The sequence below is a fragment of the Pongo abelii genome, chromosome 6 (genome assembly GCF_028885655.2).
Source record: "Pongo abelii isolate AG06213 chromosome 6, NHGRI_mPonAbe1-v2.0_pri, whole genome shotgun sequence".
In the NCBI taxonomy this organism is placed as follows: Eukaryota; Metazoa; Chordata; class Mammalia; order Primates; family Hominidae; genus Pongo; species Pongo abelii.
In genome coordinates, this window is record NC_071991.2 from 119,638,708 (window position 1) to 119,663,501 (window position 24,794).

The 24,794-nt window shown below is 36.0% G+C and overlaps 1 protein-coding gene across 3 annotated transcripts in view; it reads right to left on the minus strand.

The window, feature by feature from the left end:
• The window catches only part of CADPS2 (calcium dependent secretion activator 2), a 567,688-nt gene that overhangs the window by 17,620 nt on the left and 525,274 nt on the right, over positions 1-24,794 (minus strand). For all 3 annotated transcript variants that reach the window (XM_024250127.3, XM_054559726.2, XM_054559723.2), the window contains one exon: positions 10,531-10,638. In XM_024250127.3, the coding sequence (XP_024105895.1) occupies positions 10,531-10,638 (108 nt within the window). The remainder of the gene's footprint in view (positions 1-10,530; positions 10,639-24,794) is intronic.

Here is a 24,794-nt window from a genome sequence, read left to right on the forward strand (position 1 = left end):
TTAGAGGATGTTGGCTACCTGCCTTTTGTTCTCCAATGAGAGAAAAAAGAAATGGGTTTAAAAATCAGCATGAAGAATATAGGTGAGGTAGGGGTGAGAACTTTTTTTTCCCTCCAGTGAAATATTTTGTCCATATGAAGACAGCAAAATTTAGTTGATGTGTTATCTAGGGCTGTGCTAAGATCAGGAAATTCAGGCTCTCTCTTACAGGTTAGGTGTTTGTATGAAAGTTTAAAATTATTTTATATATAGTTTCCTGCCAATGCATTCAATAATCACATGTAATGATGGTTCTGCTGGTTCCTTACACAGATTTTTTTTCTTGGATTTAGTCAACACTGGTGACCTGGCTGCCACTGCTGTGCCCACTTGTGAATGGTTTGACCTTGCAGAAGGCGTGATCCACAGAGGGGGAGTACAAAAAGCCAGCACAGAAAATGGCTTTAAAGCCACCATGCCATTTGTTTAAGAAGTTAGGATGGAAGGGATGGAGGGTAGTAGCTATCTGTTCTATGAAAACATCGCAGTGATCAACTGATAGAAATGCTGGTCTCAGGGGAAGCCTGGACATTTCCATGAACAAGGCACTAGAGACCAGTTGAAGTGCAAGCATGCAAAGTCACAGGCTCTACATATAGAGGTCAGAATTTCTAGACCATCTTAAAGATGAAAGATACATGAAAGCAATGCTAAATAACTTTCAAAATGCTCAACATGTTCCTTATAATCAATTCAACAGTCTTTTATAAAATTGATAACAGATAATTTTTTTTTTTATAATTTCTTCAGTGAATTAAGCCTTTGTTACTGGCTCAGGTGGATGAATGCAAATATATGTTACGCAATTGGTGTTTAGAAAAATTTCTCCATGAAAATGAAAGTTGTGTCACCTTCCATTCATCAAAGACAGTTTCACCATTGTTAAGAGAGCTTAGGTGATCAACATTTTTCTTTTTCCTATTCAAGCAAAATCCTCCGGTCAGTTTGCATGTGGAATTTCTTTAATTCTGAGCACAATTAAAGGTGAGTTAAGGCTTTGGTGGAAATCTAAAGAGCATCAGCAAATCTGAGCACTGCTCAGCTTTTGAATTGCTTTTCTACTTCTCAGTTCTTTTAAATGGTTTTCTATGGCAGGAACATTTTTCTTAATTAGTCACAGCTAATTAGTGTTCTGGCATAGACAAGTAATCAGAAATGTCAGAGCTGCAAGGCTACATCTCCCTAATCCTTTGATAATAATTTAGCCTCCTGGGAGGGCCCCAAGCTGCGGTAAGTAGTGACTGACAATAAGGCAAAATTAGGTGGGCAGCAGACCATTAGGATAGAAAAATAAAAAGCACTACCAAATCCTGCTGAGCACCATCAGGCAACTAACTGCACTGCCAGATGAGGTGCCTGTTTAAGCCTGTGTTGTTAATTAGCTGATTCTACCAGACCTGCCACATATGTCCAGGTGCCTCATGCAAAGATGTGTATTTCTGGGAATGTGCCAAATGACAATTGTGTTCCATGATCACATTTCAAGAATCTAAGCAAGAAGCCCACATATTTCTTGAACATTCTTTTGAATTATCAAAGAAATAAGATCAACAAGCTATAATACACTTTCTGGTTGAGTTTCTTTTAGGCAGTTGGGCATCCTTATCTCAAGTTTCTCAGGTTTTAATTCACCAAAGCTCTGATTCAAATGAGGGCCTTTGGCCTCTCTGAACCACGTTTGGACTTGCCAAAGCTATTTTGGCATACACCATACATCAAAAGTTGATCCTTTTATAAATTCTTACACTTACAAATAATAACTTAACATTACAATGAGGATTATTAACTCAAAGGAACCAGACAGCTGTAATTCGAGGGCAGAGGTTTTAAAGAGAAACAAACTTTAAGGAAAAAAAAAAAAAAAAGCTGAGGAGCAGCTTTGTATGGCATCTACTGAGCCAGAGAAGACAATATAGAAACAGGCTTGACTATGACTATCTTAAAAGAGGTCAAACAACTTCAGTGTGAGTCCAAATACCTTAAGTAAACCAAAGCAGGATTATATACAATGAAACACAATGACAACAGCTGGAAAACAATGTGTTAAAAGCAGCTAAGTAACAGATCGCTACAACATGTGAGATAAATAAGACACTGCTCCTATCATATATATAACCAATTAGTCAAACTTTTTATCCACCTTTAGTACACAATGAGGTACTGAGGTACACAACACAACAATGTTTATAAATAAATTACCTCAGCTGGGTATGGTGGCTCATGCCTGTGATCCCAGCATTTTGAGAGGCCGAAGTGGGCAGATTGCCCAAGCTCAGGAGTTCGAGACCACCCTGGGCAACATGGTGAAACCCTGTCTCCACTAAAGTACAAAACATTAGCCAGGCATGGTGGCACACACCTGTAGTCCCAGCTACTTGGGAGGCTGAGGAAGAATTGCTTGAGCCCGGGAGGCAGAGGTTACTGTGAGCTGAGATTGCGCCACTGCACTCTAGCTTGGGCTACAGAGTGAGACTCTGTCTCAAACAAAAAAACAAAAAAACAAAAAAAACAAATAAATAAATAACCTCAAACAGCCTCCAGTACATCACTGTACTCATATCATACATCCCTTTCTACTGATGGAAAAGGAAAATAATGGCTATGACATGGGAATAATATTAGTATTTGAGTGTTGATAGGAAAATCATGGTTGTACATACTGGTACAACAGTTAATTATTTATATTTGAGTACTTTTATATAAAAATAAGACCAAAATGAAAATACCTTAATGGGAATCTATACTAATTTGTGAAGACCATATAACAACTATACAGTTATTAAAAAGTGAAAAATAATTGAAAAGAGGAAAACTGCTATTTTAAAACTGACATTCACATATAAGAAAGCTTCCCATTTTTCTTTCTGAGACAGGGTCTTGCTCTGTCACCTAGGCTGTAGTACAGTGGTGTGGTCATAGCTCACAGTAGCCTCAAACTCCTAGACTTGGATGATCCTCTCACCTTAGCCTCCGAAGTAGCTAGGACTACAGGAACACACTATCATGCTAGGCTAATTTTTTTTTTTTTTTTTGTAGAGACAAGGTCTTGCTATGTTGCCCAGGCTGTTCTTGAACTCCTAGATTTAAGTGATCATTCTCACGTTGACCTCTTGAAGTGTTGGGATTATAGGCATGAGCCATCCTGCCCAGCTAGAATACTTCTATAATATCGTAGAATTATAAGACATGCAAGAAGGCAAAGATGGTCTTCCATCTCAGTGGGTTCCAGCCTGCATTCCTAGTAAACAGGCTGATTACATACACAAAGAAACTCGCTCAAATAATATGATTGAAAAAGTACATTATCAGCTCTAAATATATACAAAGAAGTGTATTGTGAAAGTTCTATTTAGTGGTCACTTTTATCTATGTTTTGTTGATTTCAACTGTGTATTGTGAAAGTTCTATGTAATGGTCACTCTTATACAACCAAGCGTATTGTGAAAGTTCTGTTTAATGGTCACTCTTATCCATGTTTTGTTGATTTCAACTATTCTTAGGAAATCAACATTGTAATAAACAATCTTTAAATACATTAAGAATAGCAGTGTTAATCTTACCAAGAATGAGTAAATTCTCACTTCAAAAAGTTTGGGCATTGATGTGAAACACTAGCCCAAAAGTTCCGGGCAGGCCGGGCGTGGTGGCTCATGTCTGTAATCTCAGCACTTTGGGAGGTGGAGGCAGACAGATCTTCTGAGGTTAGGAGTTTCAGACTAGCCTGGCCAACACGGTGAAACCCTGTTTCTACTAAAAATACAAAAACTAGCCAGGTGTAGTGGTGCACACCTGTAGTCCCAGCTACTCTGGAGCTGAGACAAAAGAATCATTTGAACCTGGAAGTGGAGGTTGCAGTGAGCCAAGATTGCACCATTGCACTCCAGCCTCGGTGGCAAGAGCGAAACTCCATCCAAAAAAAAATAAAGTTCTGGGCATTTCCCCCTTTCTTAAAATTTGGGAGTCCAGAGGCAAACAAGGGCATGTAAGTGCAAAATCAGTTTCATTTTGAGAAGCACATTCACTTATAATATTTTCATTATTTTCTTTTTATCTTACATTAATAGTCTACTGAATCCATTTATATAGTATAGGTCAATTTTACTCAAAATGTTTAATTTAGAGTTTCTTCACTGGAAAGTAAGCATTCTTTTCACAGAAAGTCCTGGGAAATTAAGCCTTTATAAAACGCTGTTTGGATGAATATAACTGATTAACTATCATTTAAAGAATTACTTTAAATTTTACAAGACATCATAACATTAAAAAAATCTTGTGGAGATGAAACTCCTCCACAATTAAACATTTAATCAATTTATAACAAAGAGCATGTTTAATCTGCATGATTTACCAATTAAATATTGTACCCTGATGTGTCTTCAGCAACATGAGAGCTAAAGTGAGATAGTTTCCAAGGGATTCAAGGTGGGCAGTGCCCAATAAATGCACAATGGTTTAGAGAGTTAGGTAGGTTTAGTGTCTATCTTGAAAAATAAGATGTGCTTCAGTCAACTCTCAATTGCCTCCACATTTCAACATTCTTGGACCTTAGAAAATGACAAGAGAAGTGCTGTTGTGGTCATTACTACAGATGTCAGTTTTGACTTCTGAAACATCACTACTTTCCAGTCCAGAGAGCCAAAGCTCTGAAGAAATGTACCAGGATCTCTGCTGACACATGGACACCTGTAGCTTGTGCTATATGTTCTGAAACCTGAGAGAGTGAGCAGCCACTCTGCCTGGGAAGAAACATCACAGTAGGCATTAAAAACGGAATTGAAGAATTAGAAAATCTTTGTCATACTTTTTATATCGGGATCAGGTTGAAGATGGTTTCGATTTGATAAAAATTTTAAAAAGACTGCTGACAATGATGCCTTGTGTGTTTAAAAAAAAAGAAAAAGGATATTGGGGTAAGAGAGAGAGCCTCAAAGTAGAAAAACTTTCTTTTGGTATATTCATGATCTTTCCTACTACAGGATAACTTCTTTCAGTTTTTCTTACCCAATAAGTCACTTTTTTAAAATTGGAAAAGTAAATGTAACACATAGATTATAAACTTAGCATGTGCCTCAGTGGTCACGTGAGAGGCAGACATACCCTCTGTTTAAAACATCCTGGTCACCTGGAAACACTGAGCCTGAATACAGAACATACGTATTGCAACTTTTTAAAAAAATTTGGGTTTCAGAACCACAGTGATAGATATACACAATGTCATATGGCACAGCTATTTTTGTAGATAGATTTTCTTTTCTATTAATCTACTGCACATGCTACTGCTTCTTAGGTGGGACATCTTGTTTTCACATGGCTATCACAAAATAACTTAGAAATTACTATACTGAAGTACAAGACCCTTTATGCAATCAGCCCAGTATTTTCGGTCATCATTGCTAACATTAAAACTAAAAAAAAAAAAAAATTGGTTTAAAATCTGGAAGAGTTTCAGAAATCTGGAGTTCCAGACCAACATCTTTAGTTTACACGTACTAAGTAAACTGAGTCTTACACAGATGGCATAACTTTTTCAAACTCACCCAGATATTTAACGGCAGAACTGTGGTGGGAACTCAAGTTTCTGCATTCTCAGACCAGAGCTCTTCCCATAACACTATTTTATCATTTCAAATTTTGTTAAGTCAGAGGTAAGGTAGAGAGAGCATAGACTTTGAAACTTGAGAAATACAATTTCAAAGTTTGACTCAACAATCCACAAGTCACTTATCTTCTCTGAGTGGGAGATGTTTTAAACTAAAAATAGAGATAAAATGGGATTGACGGGATCTAGCCTAGGAGCTTGGAAATGATATAGATGAAGCACCTAGAACATTTCCTGGAACAAGAAGGTAGACAGGGAATGGTAGTGGTGAAAACTACAGCTATTATTTTGATAGTTTGAAAAGATTAAGGATGTACCTTAAACAAACTTAGTTTTCTCTGTTAACATCATGGACCTGCCATAACTTATTCATACTTTTAAAAAGTTATTTCTGATTTGCATTTCTCTGATGGCCAGTGATGATGAGCATTTTTTCATGTGTCTTTTGGCTGCATAAATGTCTTCTTTTGAGAAGTGTCTGTTCATATCCTTTGCCCATTTTTTGCAAATCAAAACCACAATGAGATACCATCTCACACCAGTTAGAATGGCGATCATTAAAAAGTCAGGAAACAACAGGTGCTGGAGAGGATGTGGAGAAATAGGAACACTTTTACACTGTTGGTGGGACTGTAAACTAGTCCCATTGTGGAAGTCAGTGTGGCGATTCCTCAGGGATCTAGAACTAGAAATTCCATTTGACCCAGCCATCCCATTACTGGGTATATACCCAAAGGACTATAAATCATGCTGCTATAAAGACACATGCACACGTATGTTTACTGTGGCACTATTCACAATAGCAAAGACTTGGAACCAACCCAAATGTCCAACAATGATAGACTGGATTAAGAAAATGTGGCATATATACACCATGGAATACTATGCAGCCATAAAAAATGATGAGTTCATGTCCTTTGTAGGGACATGGATGAAATTGGAAATCATCATCTCAGTAAACTATCGCAAGGACAAAAAACCAAACACCGCATGTTCTCACTCATAGATGGGAATTGAACAATGAGAACACATGGACACAGGAAGGTGAACATCACACTCTGGGGACTGTTGTGGGGTGGGGGGAGGAGGGAGGGATAGCATTTGGAGATATACCTAATGCTAAATGACGAGTTAATGGGTGCAGCACACCAGCATGGCACATGTATACATATGTAACTAATCTGCACATTGTGCACATGTACCCTAAAACTTAAAGTATAATAATAATAATAAAAATAAATAAAATAAAATAAAATTGAAACTAAAAAAAAGAAAAAGTTATATCTGTTTGAAGCAAAAAGTGTTTTGTAAATGTGGCTACTTATGAAGTGAATATAATGCCTTCACATTTGTCCTAATATTAGCTTTTGTGGCTCTCAAAGGATACTTTTAATTTTAATATTTCAAGATTTGATGTAAAAAATTAAAGATTATCCTATTTATGACCTTTAAGGTAATGCAGATTTTATACATTTCCTCTCTCATACTTGACATTAATGACTTATTATTGGAGATGGGAATGATAGCAGCAGTGCAGAATGCTCCGGAAGCAGATTTTATACGGTAAATGGCTGTGTAGGTTGTACACTGAAAACTCTTGAAGATATCATTCTCATTCCTAAAATAATGGGCACGAATCTAGGGCAATGTCGTGTTTTTGGTCTCAAGTAATAGCAGCTTATTTAAACCAAATCCTGGGGTATTTCATCACAAAAATCAGGAACAATCAAGATATTTAAATCACCAAAAAGTAACAGAGGTCAGGCATACTGTGAGTAGTTAGTTACTACACTCAGGGAAAGTTCCACAAACTTTTTAACATAGCTGCATCACCTGCAAAGATTATTTAGTAATACATGCTTTCCAAAAATGTTGGGGGCAGGGTGAATACGTTTTGCAGACTAACTGTTTTATATAAAAATAGTGTTATATGTGGCATTTCCAAAACTAAGTGAATTTCTTGAAGAGTTTAAGCCCTCACGTTGCATGACCCAGAAACTGTAGCCCTTGTTTTCTAATCTGAGTTGGTTTAAACCACTAAGTTTTAACTCATTATGATGTGTGTGTAAGCGTGTTTTCACTTGCATCTGAAGTTAACGAGATCCATTTACTTACTTATACAGGAAATACTCTAACTGGAATAGCAAAAGTTTGTCATGATGCCTGAATGAAATTATTCTCTTCAATCTTTTATCTGTAATAGGCTAAGGTTGCTAACAGTATTTATAGGGTCATTATTTTCAACTGTTTTTTGACACCTAACAATATTATTTTAGGCTCCAGCCAAGCGGATTTCCAATAATTACATAATGTCTCTCGGTAATGATCTGTTGCTTAAGATACACATTCTACTTTACCTTTCAACACATACTTGATAACCTCTCATTTTCTAACTGTAATTGAGGCAAATTCAGTCTTGGCTAATTAGGGGCTTTTAGTATCCCCTCATACATGTTATTCCTGATGATAAATCAACAGAATTAGGGTCTATTTTTATTTTTAAATAAAGTAATAAAAATGTGCAATTTAAAAATATTAGAATGTTTAAGGACATTACAATTATTTTACAAATAACAAGTCCAGTGTTCTACCGGGAATATTAAAAATAAAAATTTTCACAACCAAAACAGAATGGTTGCTTATTAAGGGTTACTTTTAGACCCATAGCCGTGTCAGATGCTTAGGCATTGAATGAAAGTATATATAACCAGGGCAATTAAACTAGTGTTATATTTTAATGTTGGCCTCCTTAGAGCCACTTTAGTTCCCTCTGTCTGTTATTGTTGCCACATAGAAAGTCTTCCAAAGAACTTCAGCGAATGAAGAGGAGTTGGAAGTAGAGAATAACTTCAAGGAGAAAAACCTTCTACCTTTATAATGAACTGATGGCAAGAATGGATTGCAGTAAATAGGTCACCAAGTCAGAAAACTGAAGATGTTCAGAAAGTTCACCCATTCCCCTTGACAAATCTGTCTATGATAGTCTACTTACAGAATGGCTTTAACTTTTCATCATAGAAGATGTGCTTTAGCTATTCTAAGAAGAAACATAATGGGAATAACATCAACTCAATTTCCCTCTTCTGTTCAACAGTTTTGAAAATCACCACATTAGCAGAAAAAGTAAAAGAGAACTTGGAAATGAAACATATGCTTGTAAATTCAGAGCAATACCAAATGGAAGCAGAAGTTGCTAATACGGTTTCAGTATTTTGTAAAAGAGCCAGCTGGATGGATGATAATTTTTCTACCCCTGCAGGGCATCAAAGCTTTTAGAAAATCATTTTTTCACACATATTAACACTTAGCTTATTAAAACAGGCAATACTTTTTATTGTAAGATAGCCTGAGTAAAGGGTAGAAACATAAAGCATGAAAGATAAGATTCATTTTGACCACCCAAACTGACAGTGAACACTGACACGAGAGACCATGGCAGAGAGGATGACGTAGCAGGACCTTCTGCAACTGCCACAGCTGAAGTGTCACCATGAAGCCCGTGAATTGCTGTTACGAAAACATTTGCAGTAACTTGCATAATTAAGTGAAACTGCCAGAAAAGCATTTCTAAAACGCAGAGAAGATGTACATAAATAAATAAGCTTCAAAGCAAATATTACATTTAGGAATCTGTATTGTGGTGAATTATGCAAAGTTATGTCACAAGCAAAGTATCATTTCCTTTGAACTGACTGTAAAATAATTACAAATGAATGACAATATTGTTATTTAAATTGACTGCTCTGTTAGTCTCCTTTACAGATACAGAACAAATGAAACATGACGATCACAGTATACAAAACCACAGTCCTCATTTTTAGGCATTGTCATGCCTAAATGAAGACCTTAGTGCTGATAAAACTGTAATATTGCATATTTTAGCACACATCAGTACTTTAAATCAAGATAAAAATGTTCAACAGTAGAGTGGCAGATATTTGGCTTTACTGCAGCTTATTTGTTTGTTTAACAGTAGAATATCATATTGACTTAAAACATCTTATAGTAGGGACCACATCCATTAGAACATGATTCTGCTTATGGAATCCTGCAAAAGGCAAGTGAAAAGATGCTGAACACCATGGTAAAATTATTATTATCTGGCTTTTTATAACTAACCTCAGGTTTTTGAGATTCATTCTAATGGTGACAATTTTCATATAGAAAAGGAAGCTAATTAAGGCCTCCATCAGCAGTCAAAAGAAGTATAAAAATTATCAACTATATTAGCTGCAAATGAAGAGGAGTTGGAAATGGGGAACAACTTCAAGGAGAAAAAACTTTTACCTTTATAATGAACTGATGGCAAGAATGGATTTCAGTAAATAGGTCACCAAGATAAAAACCTGAAGATATTCAGAAGGCACCCCGCCAGCCCCCTGGCCCACACACCAACAAATATATCTTCGATGGTCTATTTCTAGAATGGCTTCAACTTTTTTTTTTTTATTTAGTCATTTTTTTGAGACAAAGTCTCACTCTTTCACCCAGGCTGGAGTGCAGTGGAACAATCTTTGCTCACTGCAACCTCTGCCTTCCTGGCTCAAGCGATTCTTGTGCTGAAGCCTCTCGAGTAGCTGGGATTACAGGCATCTACCACTACACCCAGCTATGCCTTTTTTTTCCTTGTATTTTTAGTAGACATGGGGTTTCGCCATGTTGGCCAGGCTGGTCTCGAACTCCTGAACTCAAGTGATCCACCGGTCTCAGCCTCCCAAAGTGCTGGGATTACAGGCATGAGCCACTATGCCTGGCCGGCTTCAACTTTTTAGTATAGAAGATACAGGATCACAAAAAGGAGACTATGCTTTGCAAACATAGCATCAAAATTCAACTTTTCTCTTTGCAGTTTATCTATGGTGTCAGCATACCTTGCAAGGGAAGCTACTTACATCAAATAACTTTTCTATATACATTTCCTCATTGACCTTTTCTCGAAGAATATCTTGGTTTTGCCGAACAAACATAATATAGGTGTCTGCCAGATCCATTCCTGGTTTCTGTTGTGAAGAAAAAGCAGGGGGAACAAAATAACATCAGGTCTCAATTGTGAAATTATTATTTAATCACACCCTGAAAAATAATTTTGAAAATTACAGTCATAACATGAGCTTAAAACGAAACCAAAAGTGAGCATCTTCAATACATTCCATAATTAAAGCAAATGAAAGTTTATTACTGATGTTCACAACTTGAGATCAAATTGAAAATATAGAGTTGTCGATCTGTAGATATCTTTTTTTTTTTTTTGGTTAAATGGCTATCTTGAAAGGCCAGTATGTCAAGCAGTATAAATGAATAAATTTTTCCAAAAATTTTCCATGTGTAATTATAATTTCTCAATTGCAAATACAATTTACTTTGCATCATCTCTGGCTGGCTTATCAATAATATACAAAAATGTGCTGAGTGCCATGGCTTATGCCTGTAATCCCAGCACTTTGAAAGGCTGAGGCAGGTGGACCGCTTGGGCCCAGGAGTTAAAGACCAGCCTGGTCCACATGATGAAATCTCATCTCTACAAAAAATAAAAGAAAAAATAGCTGGGTGTGGTGTTGTGCACCTGTAGCCCCAGCTAGCCAGGAGGGTGAGGCAGGAGAATTGCTTGAGCCTGGGTGGTTGAGGTTGCAGTGAGCTGTCATCATGCCACTGTACTCTAGCCTGGGCAACAGAGCCAGACCCTGTCTAAAACAAACAAATGAAACAAAATAAAACCAAACCAAAAAATGTTAGCTTTCCTTAGGGTGCCTCCCTCAACTACTATGGGTGTTCAAGGAATACAAACTAAATTTTTTATTAAGCTGAGTAAAATATTTTGAAGAAGATATTGGGGAAAATATTTACTATATTACAAAATGAAATGTAAAATATCTTGTGGATTATCCATTGCTTCCACTCAATATTTAACAATATTATCTGAATAATTTATTTTCTTTTAGAAATGTGGTAAGAGTATCAATGAACTAGTTTCCTATGTACAGCCAAAGATGTGGATTAAATACCTTTCCAAAGTTATTTAACATTTGGTGTCTTCTAATAGTAGAGGAGGTAATACAATTTCTCCTTGCTATAGATGCTACAAAGTCAGTACTAGGAAGGGATAGAAGCCTGCATGGCTGTTAAAGACTTTTTTCTTCTTGATTTATGTTTAGCTCTTTCTTGAACTTCATATAGCTGGACTAGATAATGAAAGTACTTACTTGTGTCATCTACACCTGGGGTTGGTTCCTAATCTATATTGAGCTGTTGATTAGAGTATGACATCAATAAGAACAAAATAACTATCTATCATTAGGTAGATCTGCTACCAATTAGATAGGTAGATCTGCTACCAATTAGATAGGTAGATCTATTAGATTAGGTAGATCCATTGACCTAATGATAGATAGGTAGAACTGATGCCCAAATAAGCCAGTTAGCCTTGCATCATTTCATATTCACAGAACACATTTATAACCTTTGTCAGCAGACTCATTTGCAAAAGTAAATACTATAAGAAAATTAGGTTAAAGAGGATATGGGTCATTTAACTATTACCATTGCTGGAAAAAACAACTCAAGGTATACACGTGAGTGATGCTAGGACAGTAGTCACATCTTCTCCCTAAATGAAAGAGAGTTCTTGCCATGTTTTTTGGAGGGGGCATATTTTATATAACATAATAAAATTGACCATCTCTTAACCAATATATAGTATAGGCAATGAGCATGTCTTACTTATTCCATTTATAAAAATTAATTTGATTTTTTGTTACAAAGTTATTTCTGTGCAGTAAGAATTACTGCAATCTCTTACTGTTCTTGTATTTAGCCTAAAGGTAAATATATACCACATAAATTCAAGGATCCTTTCAACATGACCCTGATACAACAACATTAGCTGTAACTTGAAATAACTATATAAGTGTCTTTACTGGTCTCTCCTTCAATAGCATTCATACACAGTGTTGGCTATCTGTTTTCAACCTAATGGAGGCAACTTATCAAATTCATTCCTTCATTACTTCAATAATTCTCATGAGCAATGTTTGAAAGTTTAAACAATTACAAGGATAAACAATAAAAAAGCTAGACTGTTTTCTTCTTTGGGTCTAGCGAGATTATACATTAGCTTTTCCAGTGAAGAGGCAGGGTAATTTGTACAAAGATTACTACTATTAATACTTGAAGGAAACTAACTTCCAAGATACATATTTCTCTCTGTGCCTCTCAAACTTTGTGAAAACACTGAAAATGAGAACATTAAAAAAACCTGCTGCTGCAGAACGAAAGTGACATGAGAACAATTTTCAATACACAATAGCAAGTTAGCTCAGTATCTGAGTTTCAGGCAAGTACCCAGAAACAGGATGCTGTCATGTACAAAATACCAAGGTAGTTGGGTCAGCCCAGTTGAACTGGGAGTTGAAGAACAGACAAATGGGAGGCTTGTCTTTACTACTATTTTTCCCCACCCCAACCCCATTTTTGTTTCCATCTTTTAAAGGCCACTGCTTAGACATTCAGTTCAGTCAGTCACTAGACCTATCAGTCTCAATGGAAACTAAGCTATGGCCAGGGAGGCTGAATAATGACTTTAAACATTTACCATAGACACTAGGGTAATTTCTTTTCTGTTTCCTTGATCACTTATAAGATTAGACTATCATGAAACACTGTCCAGGAAGAGTTTATTTTCTACCACCTGAAACTAACAAACACTTTACAGTTTAAGCCTGAAAGAAAACGAAATGCTTTTCCTATTGGCAGATCCAAGGGATATAATACTGAAATTTCTAAGTTGAGACAGTTCCACAACTTTCTAAGGAAATAAAAATCTCTGGTTGAGGATATGAGGCAAAGCTCATTTAAAAGTTTGTTGTAAAAAATTAATTGTTTCCTTTTTTAAAAAAAATTGCATTTTCTTCCCTTTTGGCAAATTAAGATCCACTTGCCTAAAAAACAAACCCAAGATTCTTACATTCTTCACTGGAATTATTTCTTCCTTTATCATTGAGCTGTTTACCTATTCTTGAAATTGTGACATATGGGAATTTCACACCTAGTGAATACATTTTCATGTAGCTGGTGGCATGAGTGTATAATCATTAAAAGAATATACACAAGTAAGAGTAACTGCAACAGCTGGTGACATTTACCAATTAGAATTGTAGTTCTTTAAAACACTTTATCTTTCATTTGGTGTATAAAGGGTAATTATCTCTGATAAATTGCTGAAAAAGATGTAATTTTCCTTTTAAACAGTTTCTACCTACAGTACAAATGTGTTTGGATAGAAGACATTATTGCTGGTTCAATGCTCCCATGTGCTAAGACTCTGTTTTATTATGGTGGTAAAATTTACACACTGAAAGTCACTGCATCTAATTCGAATCATTATTAAGTGTTGTAAGAATACGAAGTTTAGTGAAAATAATAGCTAAGTATGCTAGTACATTTTTGTGGGTTTTTTTTGGTGTGTACATGAAAACAATGCATATGATTGCATTGTAAAGACAAACTATAACTACACATTCTGATACAAATGCATGACTACCAATTATATCAAAAGAGTGGCCTGTTAAACTTCAACAGCTGTGGATTTAGATTAGTTTTTATTAAGAATATTGTATTCTAGAGAGCTATATTTAGAAATCTCTTCTAAATTGGTAATCATAGTTTTCTTAATAAGAGAAAAATAACAAAAACCATATAGTAAGTACTCTACTTATTAAATGCCATTTCGGAGTAAATTATTTTTTTCATACTCCCATTTAAACCTCCAGGATCCTTAGTTCACTATGCACTAACTCTGCCATCTTGTTTATTAAGATGGTAATCTCTAAATCAAAATAGCAGTTCCTAAATTACTTTTAATCTCATTCAGAAAATAATAGAGTTTGTCTAGCAAAGTTATAGTAAAAGAACACAAAAATCTAAAAAATTCCCCCATGAGCACAAAGGGATCAAGAACTATGGGAGGAAATGAAGTATTTTAATGTGAGTTCCTCTGACACTGTATAAGTAACCAAATACATCAGTGAGTGAGTGAGTTTAAGAAAGGGTGAAGACTCCAGCACTTTTTTTTCAAGCGTTAATCACTAGTTAACCTAGCAAGATGAACACGCTGTTTAAAAAGAAGAGAAAAAAATTCCTTGTTAATTATATGCTGCAAACACTCTTGCTTCCTGCTGCTACACCTAATCCCACAGGTGCAAGTCTTCGCTTTCCCTATTCATGGGTAGATGGGTGCAACACTGCAGTCATTTTTCACGGCAACAGATTTAGATACAGAAGAAGCTGCTTAACCTTCCACTGGAGGTTAACCATACACTACACAAACACTGTCATGGTGCCTATTTAACAAGGAGACAAATTTTTAAATATACGATTCCAGTCTCAAAGCTTAACTAGAAGCTACAGTGTAATTGACTTAATTTAAAAGTGCACTTCTCATAACCTAGAAAAGCTTGCCTTGAAGAAACAATCAAGAGTGGAAGTGTAATATCCTGCGTTATGATTACCTGCATGCTTTGTAAATGAGATACCTGTGTCTGGCCATTCATCACCATTTGAGAAAAAGGGATCATGTAAGATATAAGACAATAAATAACATGTCTTTGAAATTTGAAATTGTAGTAGGAGCAATTTATATCTCAATTCTGGCATTTAAGATTCAGCAAAAATTTACAATTGATCATAGAACATAGTTCTACAAACATATAATTTATCTCAGGTATTGTTAAAAACAGTATTTTTCTTTCACTATTTAATATATCTTTAATGCTCTGGAATTTATCCATCAATTTCTTTATTTTTATATGAATAAAAATGTTCTGAAACTTTTCAAAAGCATTTGAAGTTGTTTAAATAAGTTATATGTTCTCACATACTTAAAAAATGTTGTTTCATATATTCATGATCATTATGTTGTAAAAAACTAAATACAGTTTGCCAAGTTTTTACAAAGTAGATCTATTATATTGTATTCCCACAGAAAACCAGATGGAAATAAAGAGATTACAGAGCCTTCTAATTACATTTATGCCAACTTAAATATTTAATAAATATGATGGGAAGAGAAACAGTTGATAAAGAGGGGGCTGGATGCAGTGGCTTATGTCTGTATTCCCACTGCTTTGGGAGGCTGAGGTGGGAGGATTGCTTGAGGCCAGGGGTTTGAGACCATCCTGGGCAACATGGCAAGACCCCGCCTGTATAAAAAAGTAAAAAATTAGCCAGGCATGGTGGTGCATTCCTGTAGTCCCAGCTGCTTGGGAGTCTGAGGTGGGAGGCTGCAGTGAACTATGATCACGCTACTGCTCTCTAGCCTGGGTGACAAAGTGAAACTCTGTCTCTAAAAATAATTTAAAAAGGGGCAGAAAGGAAGAAATTTAAACAATGAACAAGTCACAAATATATGCATTTTAAAAATAGATTTTTAAAAACCATGAATGAAAAAAGATCTCATTTTCTAAATTTTCTAAATTGTTATTTAGAAAAATTTCAGACCGGGCACGGTGGCTCATGCCTGTAATCCCAGCACTTTGGGAGGCCGAGGTGGGTGGATCATGAGGTCAGGAGATTGAGACCATCCTGGCTAACACGGTGAAATCCCGTCTCTACTAAAAATACAAAAAATTAGCCAGGCGTGGTGGTAGGCGCCTGTAGTCCCAGCTACTCGGGAGGCTGAGGCAGGAGAATGTGATGAACCCAGGAGGCGGACTTTGCAGTGAGCCGAGATTGCGCCACTGCACTCCAGCTTGGGTGACAGAGCGAGACTCCGTCTCAAAAAAAAAAAAAAAAGAAAATTCCAAACTATTATTTCAAGAATGAAGCAGCCAGTTAACCTTTTTTTGTTAAATTTAGCAGTATTCAAAATTCTATTAATTATTATACATTTAGGTACTTTAACTCCAAATTGGGAGTAGAAAATTCTGAATTAAAAATAATGACACCCACATCCGTTTGAAAACAGCTTTTAGATTTAGAGCATGTAACGTGCGTTTTAAGTACGTACATTTCATTCAATCCCACATTTCTAGGGGCTCTTCCATTATTAGCAGAGTTCTTGCCCTGGATCAGGGTCTTCTGTCTGTTGAGTATAGTTGGTAAAAGGCAGAATCCTACCTTAATGCCATGAAGGTATCTGATATCAGAATTATAATTAATGCTACTAAAACTTAGGTAGTCATATTACTTTTATTCTTAACAGTCACATGAATGTTTCACACTATTTCTTCTAAGTAGTTACATAATTTATACATTTATAGGTCTAGAAACAGTTATGTAGCATTAGTATGTTACATTTTATTGTATCACTGGGGAAAATCCTTTCAAAGAGAAGTTTCTTTTAAATATTAAAATAAATACTGAATGATAGTTTAAGATATTAGCCTGAACTACTCAAAGAGGCAAGTTAATTTTCAATTGAGATCTATGGGTTTACAATGCCTTCCCCATTTGGGAATATGAGGATCAAGTTTCTTGCTATTTCTGATCTATGGTTAGATCACTAACATCCCAGAGTTTAGAGGAATAGCTGCTAATACAGTAGCACCAAACACAGAATGTGCTAATGTGTACACTACCTATGAGCTTTATATTATTTTATTCATGAGTAGCAATCGTAATGATGATGAAGGTTTTAAATCTCAGTTCACCAGCCTTTCCCTCATCTACAGTTGTGTCAATTAGAAAATACTACATGAGGACTTGAAGAAGTAAAATTAAAATGCTGCATTATTTCATTTTTAGCTTTTAAAGTTTAGATGGACTGGGATGGATTTACTCAGCTCGATTTGGAACCATTCAGATTTTGGCTTAAGTGATGCCTCAGGGTGCTAGAATGCCAGTGTTCGGAGGCAGCTCATGGATTTATCTTACATAAGAGAGAAAAGCCAGACAGACAAAACACAAAGGAATAAAGAAGCAAAACATTCATCTGGAAAGCACAACACACAACCTCCTCCACTCCTAGACAAGTGAGGCTCTTAATCTGGTCCTGGTGTGCATCCCTCTCTCTAGGTGAATATGTCCCAGTGGGCAAGAGCTCCATTCCCCGAGTTCTGTCTGGCTCTCATGCTGATGTAAAGCTCTGAGTATTCAGGTGGCGTTATCTAAGTAGTAAACAACATAAGAAGCAAGGAAGCAAAAGAAGGAAGAGGGAAAACACTAATGTCACTGAACTGACTGATTATACCCTAAAAGCCACCAGTGTGTACTATTCTAAAAGGAAGCATAAATGAAAAAATAAAAAGCTAATATTTTTCACTCTGTGGAAGGCAACTGGTTTTTCTTTCAGTAACTGGTCATGTTTTTAAGTAGCGAGCGGGAACTAGGGAGTAATGCATGGGAGCCGGAAGCATCATTCCAGGTAGAAACAATAACAATTTATTGCAATAGTGCTTTACATTTACAAAGCATATTCACATTAATGTGCTCATTGAATTCTGAATTCTCATAATGAGGGAGGCAGCACAAGGATTATAGGTTGGTGCAAAAGTGATTGTGTTTTTTGCCATTAAAAGTAATGGTAATACTTTTAAATACTATTATCCTCACTGAATGGGTGGAAAAATGGAAGCCCACAGATCAAACAGCTAGATAGGAGCAAGGTGGAAAATGAACTCAGATCCTCAACCCCATATCAAGTCTGTGCAGTACAGAGGTGGGTAAGAACCACCTTTTAGGGATTTTGAAATGAGAAATCTTTGGCAAGTATCATAAAGATGAGAGAATATTTGAGAGAATTCCTAATGAAGATGAGAGAAAGATTAGCCATCTCCTTTATCTTAGGACAGACCACCAAGAGCAGGCATCAGTATGATTAAGCCAATTGAAGAGAGACAGTTTCTTCTTTCTTCCTCATTGTTTTGGTTTTTTCTTGGCCACAGTAATCTTTATCGTATCCTCCAAGTCTCTTCAGCTGTTTCACCTTAGTGTCTAGCATAGAGTTGGTATGCAGCGTGTGTGATAATGTTAATAAGACCATTTTAAATAGGGATTTTACAAATCAACACACATCCTTAAACCCCAAAATGTCCTGTAACTAGTATGACAATAGAATAAAATTCCAGAATCAGAGTTGGAAAGACTCTTTAATGTCATCTTGTCCTATTTCCCACATAATGCAGAAATCTTCAGTACCACACCTGGCAAATAGTGGTGCAGCTTTTACTATGTCACCTTTGTAAATAAGTTTTTTTTTTAAGTTTGGTCTTACACTGATTTCAGTTCTGCTCCCACTCATTTTTAGTCATTGTTCCTAGTCCTATCTTCTTGACTGATACAGGCTCAGGCTGTTACTTTTTCCAAACAGGAGCCCTTTACATATCGATCAGGGCTATCTTATCTCTTAGATTTTTTCCCTCTTGCTAGGAACAGTCAGATTTCTTTTTTTTTCCTTCATAAGCCATTATTTCCAGATCCCATTAACTAGCCTTGCTGCTCTCTATAGGAGGAAGTAAAGTAAAAAGAAAACGTTGCCTTAAAATAATTCAGATGTGACTTGTTCACAATCATACAGATGTGATCAATACAGTATAAGTGAAATGATTATTTCCTAGAATGTAGATACTAGATTTTATTGTAATCAATAATAATAATAATGTATGATAATAGCTAGCATTTATTGTGCACTAATTCCATTCTAGGAACTGTGAAAACTGCTTAACATACTCACAATAAGCCTATTAAGAGGTGTAATTACATCTCCATTTTACAGAGGAAGAAACTGGTGCCTAAGGTCACACTGATAATAGATGAAGTGATGGAGCAAGGATTCAACTGCCAGCAGTTTGGTTCCTCAGCCTGTAAGCAACCCCTCTGTTATGCAGCCTCCATAGATCTATATACCTGATTTTTTCAAAAAATACTCCATGTTATTGTCAAACATGATCTTTTATACAACTTTTTAACGTACATTTGCTATCAGCTACATCTTACCCATCTTACAGGTGAGCAAAACTTTTTTTTTGGGGGGGGTTAGTATAATAATTCAAACCTGCAGAATTTTTGGTTTTGGCTTAGTATTCCTATCTGCAAAGCTAATGTGAACATTTTCATCCTCGTCCTGCATCTAATTTCTGTCAGATCTGAGTTCCCTTCTAAGTTACTGTTGAGCAGGACAGACTCACCTCATCCAGGTCTTGCTTTTTCTTTCTTTTTTTTTCAAATGTCTGTTGTCTTTGCCAACATGAACATTCCAAGGTTCTATGACGGGGCCATAAACTGTATAACTGCCACAGAACTCCTCCCCAAGATAGGGTTGCCTAGCCAAGAGCAATCTATCAAACTATACTGAAGGACACAGTTCATCATCTAGATCAGAAAGATATCAACTTCTTTGTGAAGAGGCACGTGCCTGAATTTATTTCTGTTCAGGACTATACTGAAGCATTTTTCTCCTAAGTATGATTTTTTTTCATTCATAAAGTGTCATGAAAAGTATACATTACAATGATACAAAAGACTATGTTTATTATATTTAAATGGTTTGATTTGGGTCATTTTCTGTTAACTCATACATCTTCAACTGTGCTATAATTATAAGGAATAGCTGACAAATAAGTATGTTCTAGGAATATGAATTCCTCCTTTTCTGCATAGGAATGCCACTTAACTTCATTTGTAATTTTCACCTTATAGAATCAATTTATTTATTGCTTTAAAAACATTCCAGCCAGGCATGGTGGCTCATGCCTGTAATCCCAGGTCTTTGGGATGCCGAGGCAGGCAGATCACCTGAAGTCAGGAGTTTCAGACAGCCTGGCCAACATGGTGAAACCCCATCTCTACCAAAAATACAAAAAATTAGCCAGGTGTGGTTGTACATGCCTGTTTTCCCAGCTACTTGGGAGGCTGAGGCACGAGAATCACTTGAACCCGGGAGGTGGAGGTTGCAGTGAGCCAAGATCAGGCCACTGCACTCCAGCTTGGGGGACAGAGTGAGGCTGTCTTATAAAAAAAAAAATTCCGACAAGTGATGGTATTATAAGAAGGTATTGCCTTCTTATCCAGAAAATTTTTTCTAGCTCTTTATCTTCCCATCATCTTCCAGGTAGAATTTTTGGGCTCTGTTGTCTCATAGAGAGAACTGGACAAGAACTCACATGGTGACAGAATATTACAGTTAAAAGAACTAATGCAGTTATGTAGCTTATTCACTCATTTTATAGATGACTAGACTGGGGCCACTTAAGTAATGCCCAAGGTCATACAGTTTCGAGGGCACATAGCCACATAAAATGAATTAACAGTAAGGTATTATTAAGTCCTTGGCCAGTGCTTTTTTCTTTTAATAAACATTTTATTTTAGAAAAATTTTAGATTTACAGAAACACTGTGGAAATATTATAGAGTTTCCATATAACCCACACCCAATTTCCCCTATTATTATCATCTTACATTAGTATGGTACATTTGCTACAATTAATGAACATATATTGATACAATATTATTAACTGAAGTGTGAGCTTTATTCAGTTTCCCTTCGTTTTCACCCAATATCCTTTTTCTCTTCCATGATATTATTCAGGATACCATGTTATATTTAGTAATTAGGTCTCCTTGGACTCCTCTTGGTTGTATCACTTTCTCCTACTTTCCTTCTTTTTGATGACCTTGAAAATTCTGAGGAGTATTCTCAGATATTTTGTATTGTATCACCTATTGAGATATGTCTGATTTTTTTTGATGATTAGACTGCAGTTAACAAATTTTTAGAGGAAGACCATAGAGGTAAAGTGCCATTTTCATCACATCCTATCAAGGGCTGATATTATCAGTATGATTTATCACTGCAGATGTTGACCTTTGATCAACTGGCTGGGGTAATATTTCTCAAATTTCTCCATAGGAAATTTATTCTCCCCGTCTTCCTTTGCATATTGTACTCTTCGGAAGGAAGTTACTATGTACATCCCACACTTAAGGAGCAGGGATATATGCTCCACCTCCTTGAGAGGGAAGTAACTATATTAATTATTTGGAGTTCTTCTGCATGGGAGAGCTGTCTTTTCTCCCCACTATGTACTTCAATATTTACTTGTATCAGTATGAACCAATGGATATTTATTTTATGCTTTGGATTATAATCCAATATTATTTATATATTTGCTCACTCAAATTATTCTAGCTTAGGCCACTGGGAGCTCTTTCCATAATCTGCTGTGTCTCTTTGAAACACAGAGTTTCCAGTTTTGTGTTTTTTTGTGAACATCTCCTTTCTGTTGCTACAAGATGCTCCACGTTCATCTTGTATATTTTCCAGCATCAGCCATTTCTCCAAGGAGCCCTGGTTCATTTCATTAAAGATTAGACAACAAATTTGAGTGCTATGTGGGCTTGTTGCTACTGGGGCATCACTGTTTCTAGGCTCTCTGAGCTAACAGAGCAAGAAAATGTATGTGAGCACATTAACGCATGCATATACATATATCTAAAAATACTGTTAAATGTAAGCAGTTCTATCTGTACCAAGCCAAAGACAAATTCACACTGATATTTCCAACTCTAATCCATTACAGGATCATTCTAGTCCCCTTCGTTTGCTTGCCTCTAACCTGACTCCAACAGTGAGAAACCTGTCTCCTACCAACCACCATCCATTTACTTAATTGTTCAATTCCAATACACACATATAGTGGCTTCAAAATTGTTAAACTGTGGAGAAAAACTTTATCAACCAGAGTACAATGCTTATTTATAAGTTCCATTTTCCCTTATTCTTACAGACTCCACTAATTTCCAAAGTTACTCAGATCAGCACTTTCCTCGCTCCTCTTTCAATGAGTTTATCTTATACATTCACAATAGAATTATTTTATTATAGTTTCCTTTCCATCCTGGGATTCTATGATCACTTAATTGATTTTTAAATAATTGAATATTCTCAAGTTCATTCTTTTTGCTATAAAGTTTGGTTTTGACAAATGCACAGTGTCATGTATCTGCCGTTACAATATCATACAGAATAGTTGCTGTGTTCCAAAAAATCCCCTGTATTTGAACAATTCAGCTCTCCCTGACCTTGAACTCATGGCAACCACTGATCTGTTTATAGTCTTTATAGTTTTGTCTTTTGTAGAATGTGATATAAACGGAATCATACAGTATGCAGCCTTTCCAAATTGGCTTCTTTTGGCAGTATGCATTTAAGATTCATCCATGTCTTCATGTGAGATGAGAGCTCTTTTCTTTTTGCTGAATAGAATTACATTGTATGGATGTACCAATGGTTATTTATACATTCACCTACTATAGGACAATTTTGGTTGATTCCAGTTTGGGTGATTATAAACAAAGTTGTTATGAACATTTGTGCATAGATTTTGGGGTGGACATATGTTTCAAATCAGTTGGACAAGTGCAGAGAACTGTGATTGGTGGGTTACATAGTAAGACTATATTTAGCTTTAAAAGAAACTGGCAAGCAGTTTTCCAAAGTAGCTGTAGCATTCCTACCAGCAATGAATGAGAGTTCCTGTTGCTCTCTTATCCTTGTCAACATTTTGCTGTTGTCAGTTTGTTTTTGGATTTTGGCCATTCTAACAAGTACATAGTGGTATCTTCTTTTAATTTGCATTTTCCTAATGACAAATGATATTGAGCATTTTTTCATAAGCTTACTTGGTATCTGCATATCTTTCTTGTTGCAGTGCCTGTTTGGATCTTTTGCCCATTTAAAAGTTTGGTTGTTCTCATATTGTTGAGTATTAAGAGTTCTTAGAACACTTTGGATACAAGTCTTTTATCAGATATGTGTTTTGCAAATATTTCTTCCCATTTGTGGCTTTTCATTCTCTTAACAGTGAATAAGAGTATACTTATCAATTTTTAAGTCCAATTTATCAATTTTTTTTTCTTTCATGAATTATGTGCAGTTGTATCTAAAAACTCATCACCAAATCCAAGGACATATATATTTTATCTTATATTTTCTTCTTGAAGTTGTATAGTTCTGAATTGTATGTGGGTCTAGGTCTGTTTTCAGTTTATTTTTGTGAAAGGTGAGCCAGCGCTCTTTTTCTCATGAGACTCTCTTAAGAGGCAGCTTCAGAGAGGCATACTTGCTGGAGTTTGAGTATAAAAAAGAATAACGGCCAACAAGACCTTACAGCTTTTAAAGTTAATATTCACAGGCATCAACAATAGAAGTGTAATGTCCATAACTGAAGAAGGAATTCATCACTTTGTAATTTGCCATGGTCAAACCACATCTATGGTATAGTATGTTCTGCTCCAGGGGGCAACTTGATTTAATGCTGACACTGATAAGCTAGAATTCCTCTAGGGTAGTAACTGGCATGATGAAGAGTCTGGATATGATTGCCATAGAAGTGTGCATAATGATATGTCTGTTTCCCTATCTCTTTTGTCTTTAATATTGTGAACCATTTGAGGGCAAGAAATGTATATCTCATCATGTGTGTCCAGGATCTAGCACTTAGTATGTGCTAAATAAATATTTAAGTAGTGGGTTTAGTGAATAAATTGAGAATGTTTAATCTAGAAAATAAGCATTCCTCAGACAACATATGCCTGTGAATAGCCACCACACCTCCTGGGAAGAGGAGGCATGAAAATTGTCATTAAATATGCAAACAGCTATCATGCAGAAGAGAGATTAGAACGAGGATTAATGGGTAAAATTCACAAAGATACAGAATTTCAACTCACAATACTTAAGAGTAGGCTGCCATATGGTCATCCTGTAACCACTGAAATAATTAAACAGCGCCCAAGTGAATCTTTGTAAGGGATGTTAGAGGAGGGGTTACTTGCACTGAGAAGGGAAGTAAATGAACCATTTTCTGTCTCCTTCAACTCTGAAATTCTATGGAGAGGATAAACTAGTATAGGGCCAATTAAAAACCTCAAAATCTCTAAGAACATGAATAATTTTGGTGTCACAGTCCATTTGTAATTCAAAATCAAACAAAAACTATATTATAATATGTGTGTTACGAAGTCCAATGTGATATATACAAGATTATTTGTGTCTTCCTTTTTAAGATATCAAACATAAAATCTCCCCTTAATTCTCCCTTTCATGCTGCTGCTTTGTGGGGCTCTACATATGTGATTTTTTTCTACTTAGGTCCCGCACTGATTCCTTGATTCTAGGTACAGGACGAGGAGGGTATGAAGACTTCTTTGGGAAACATTTGTAAGA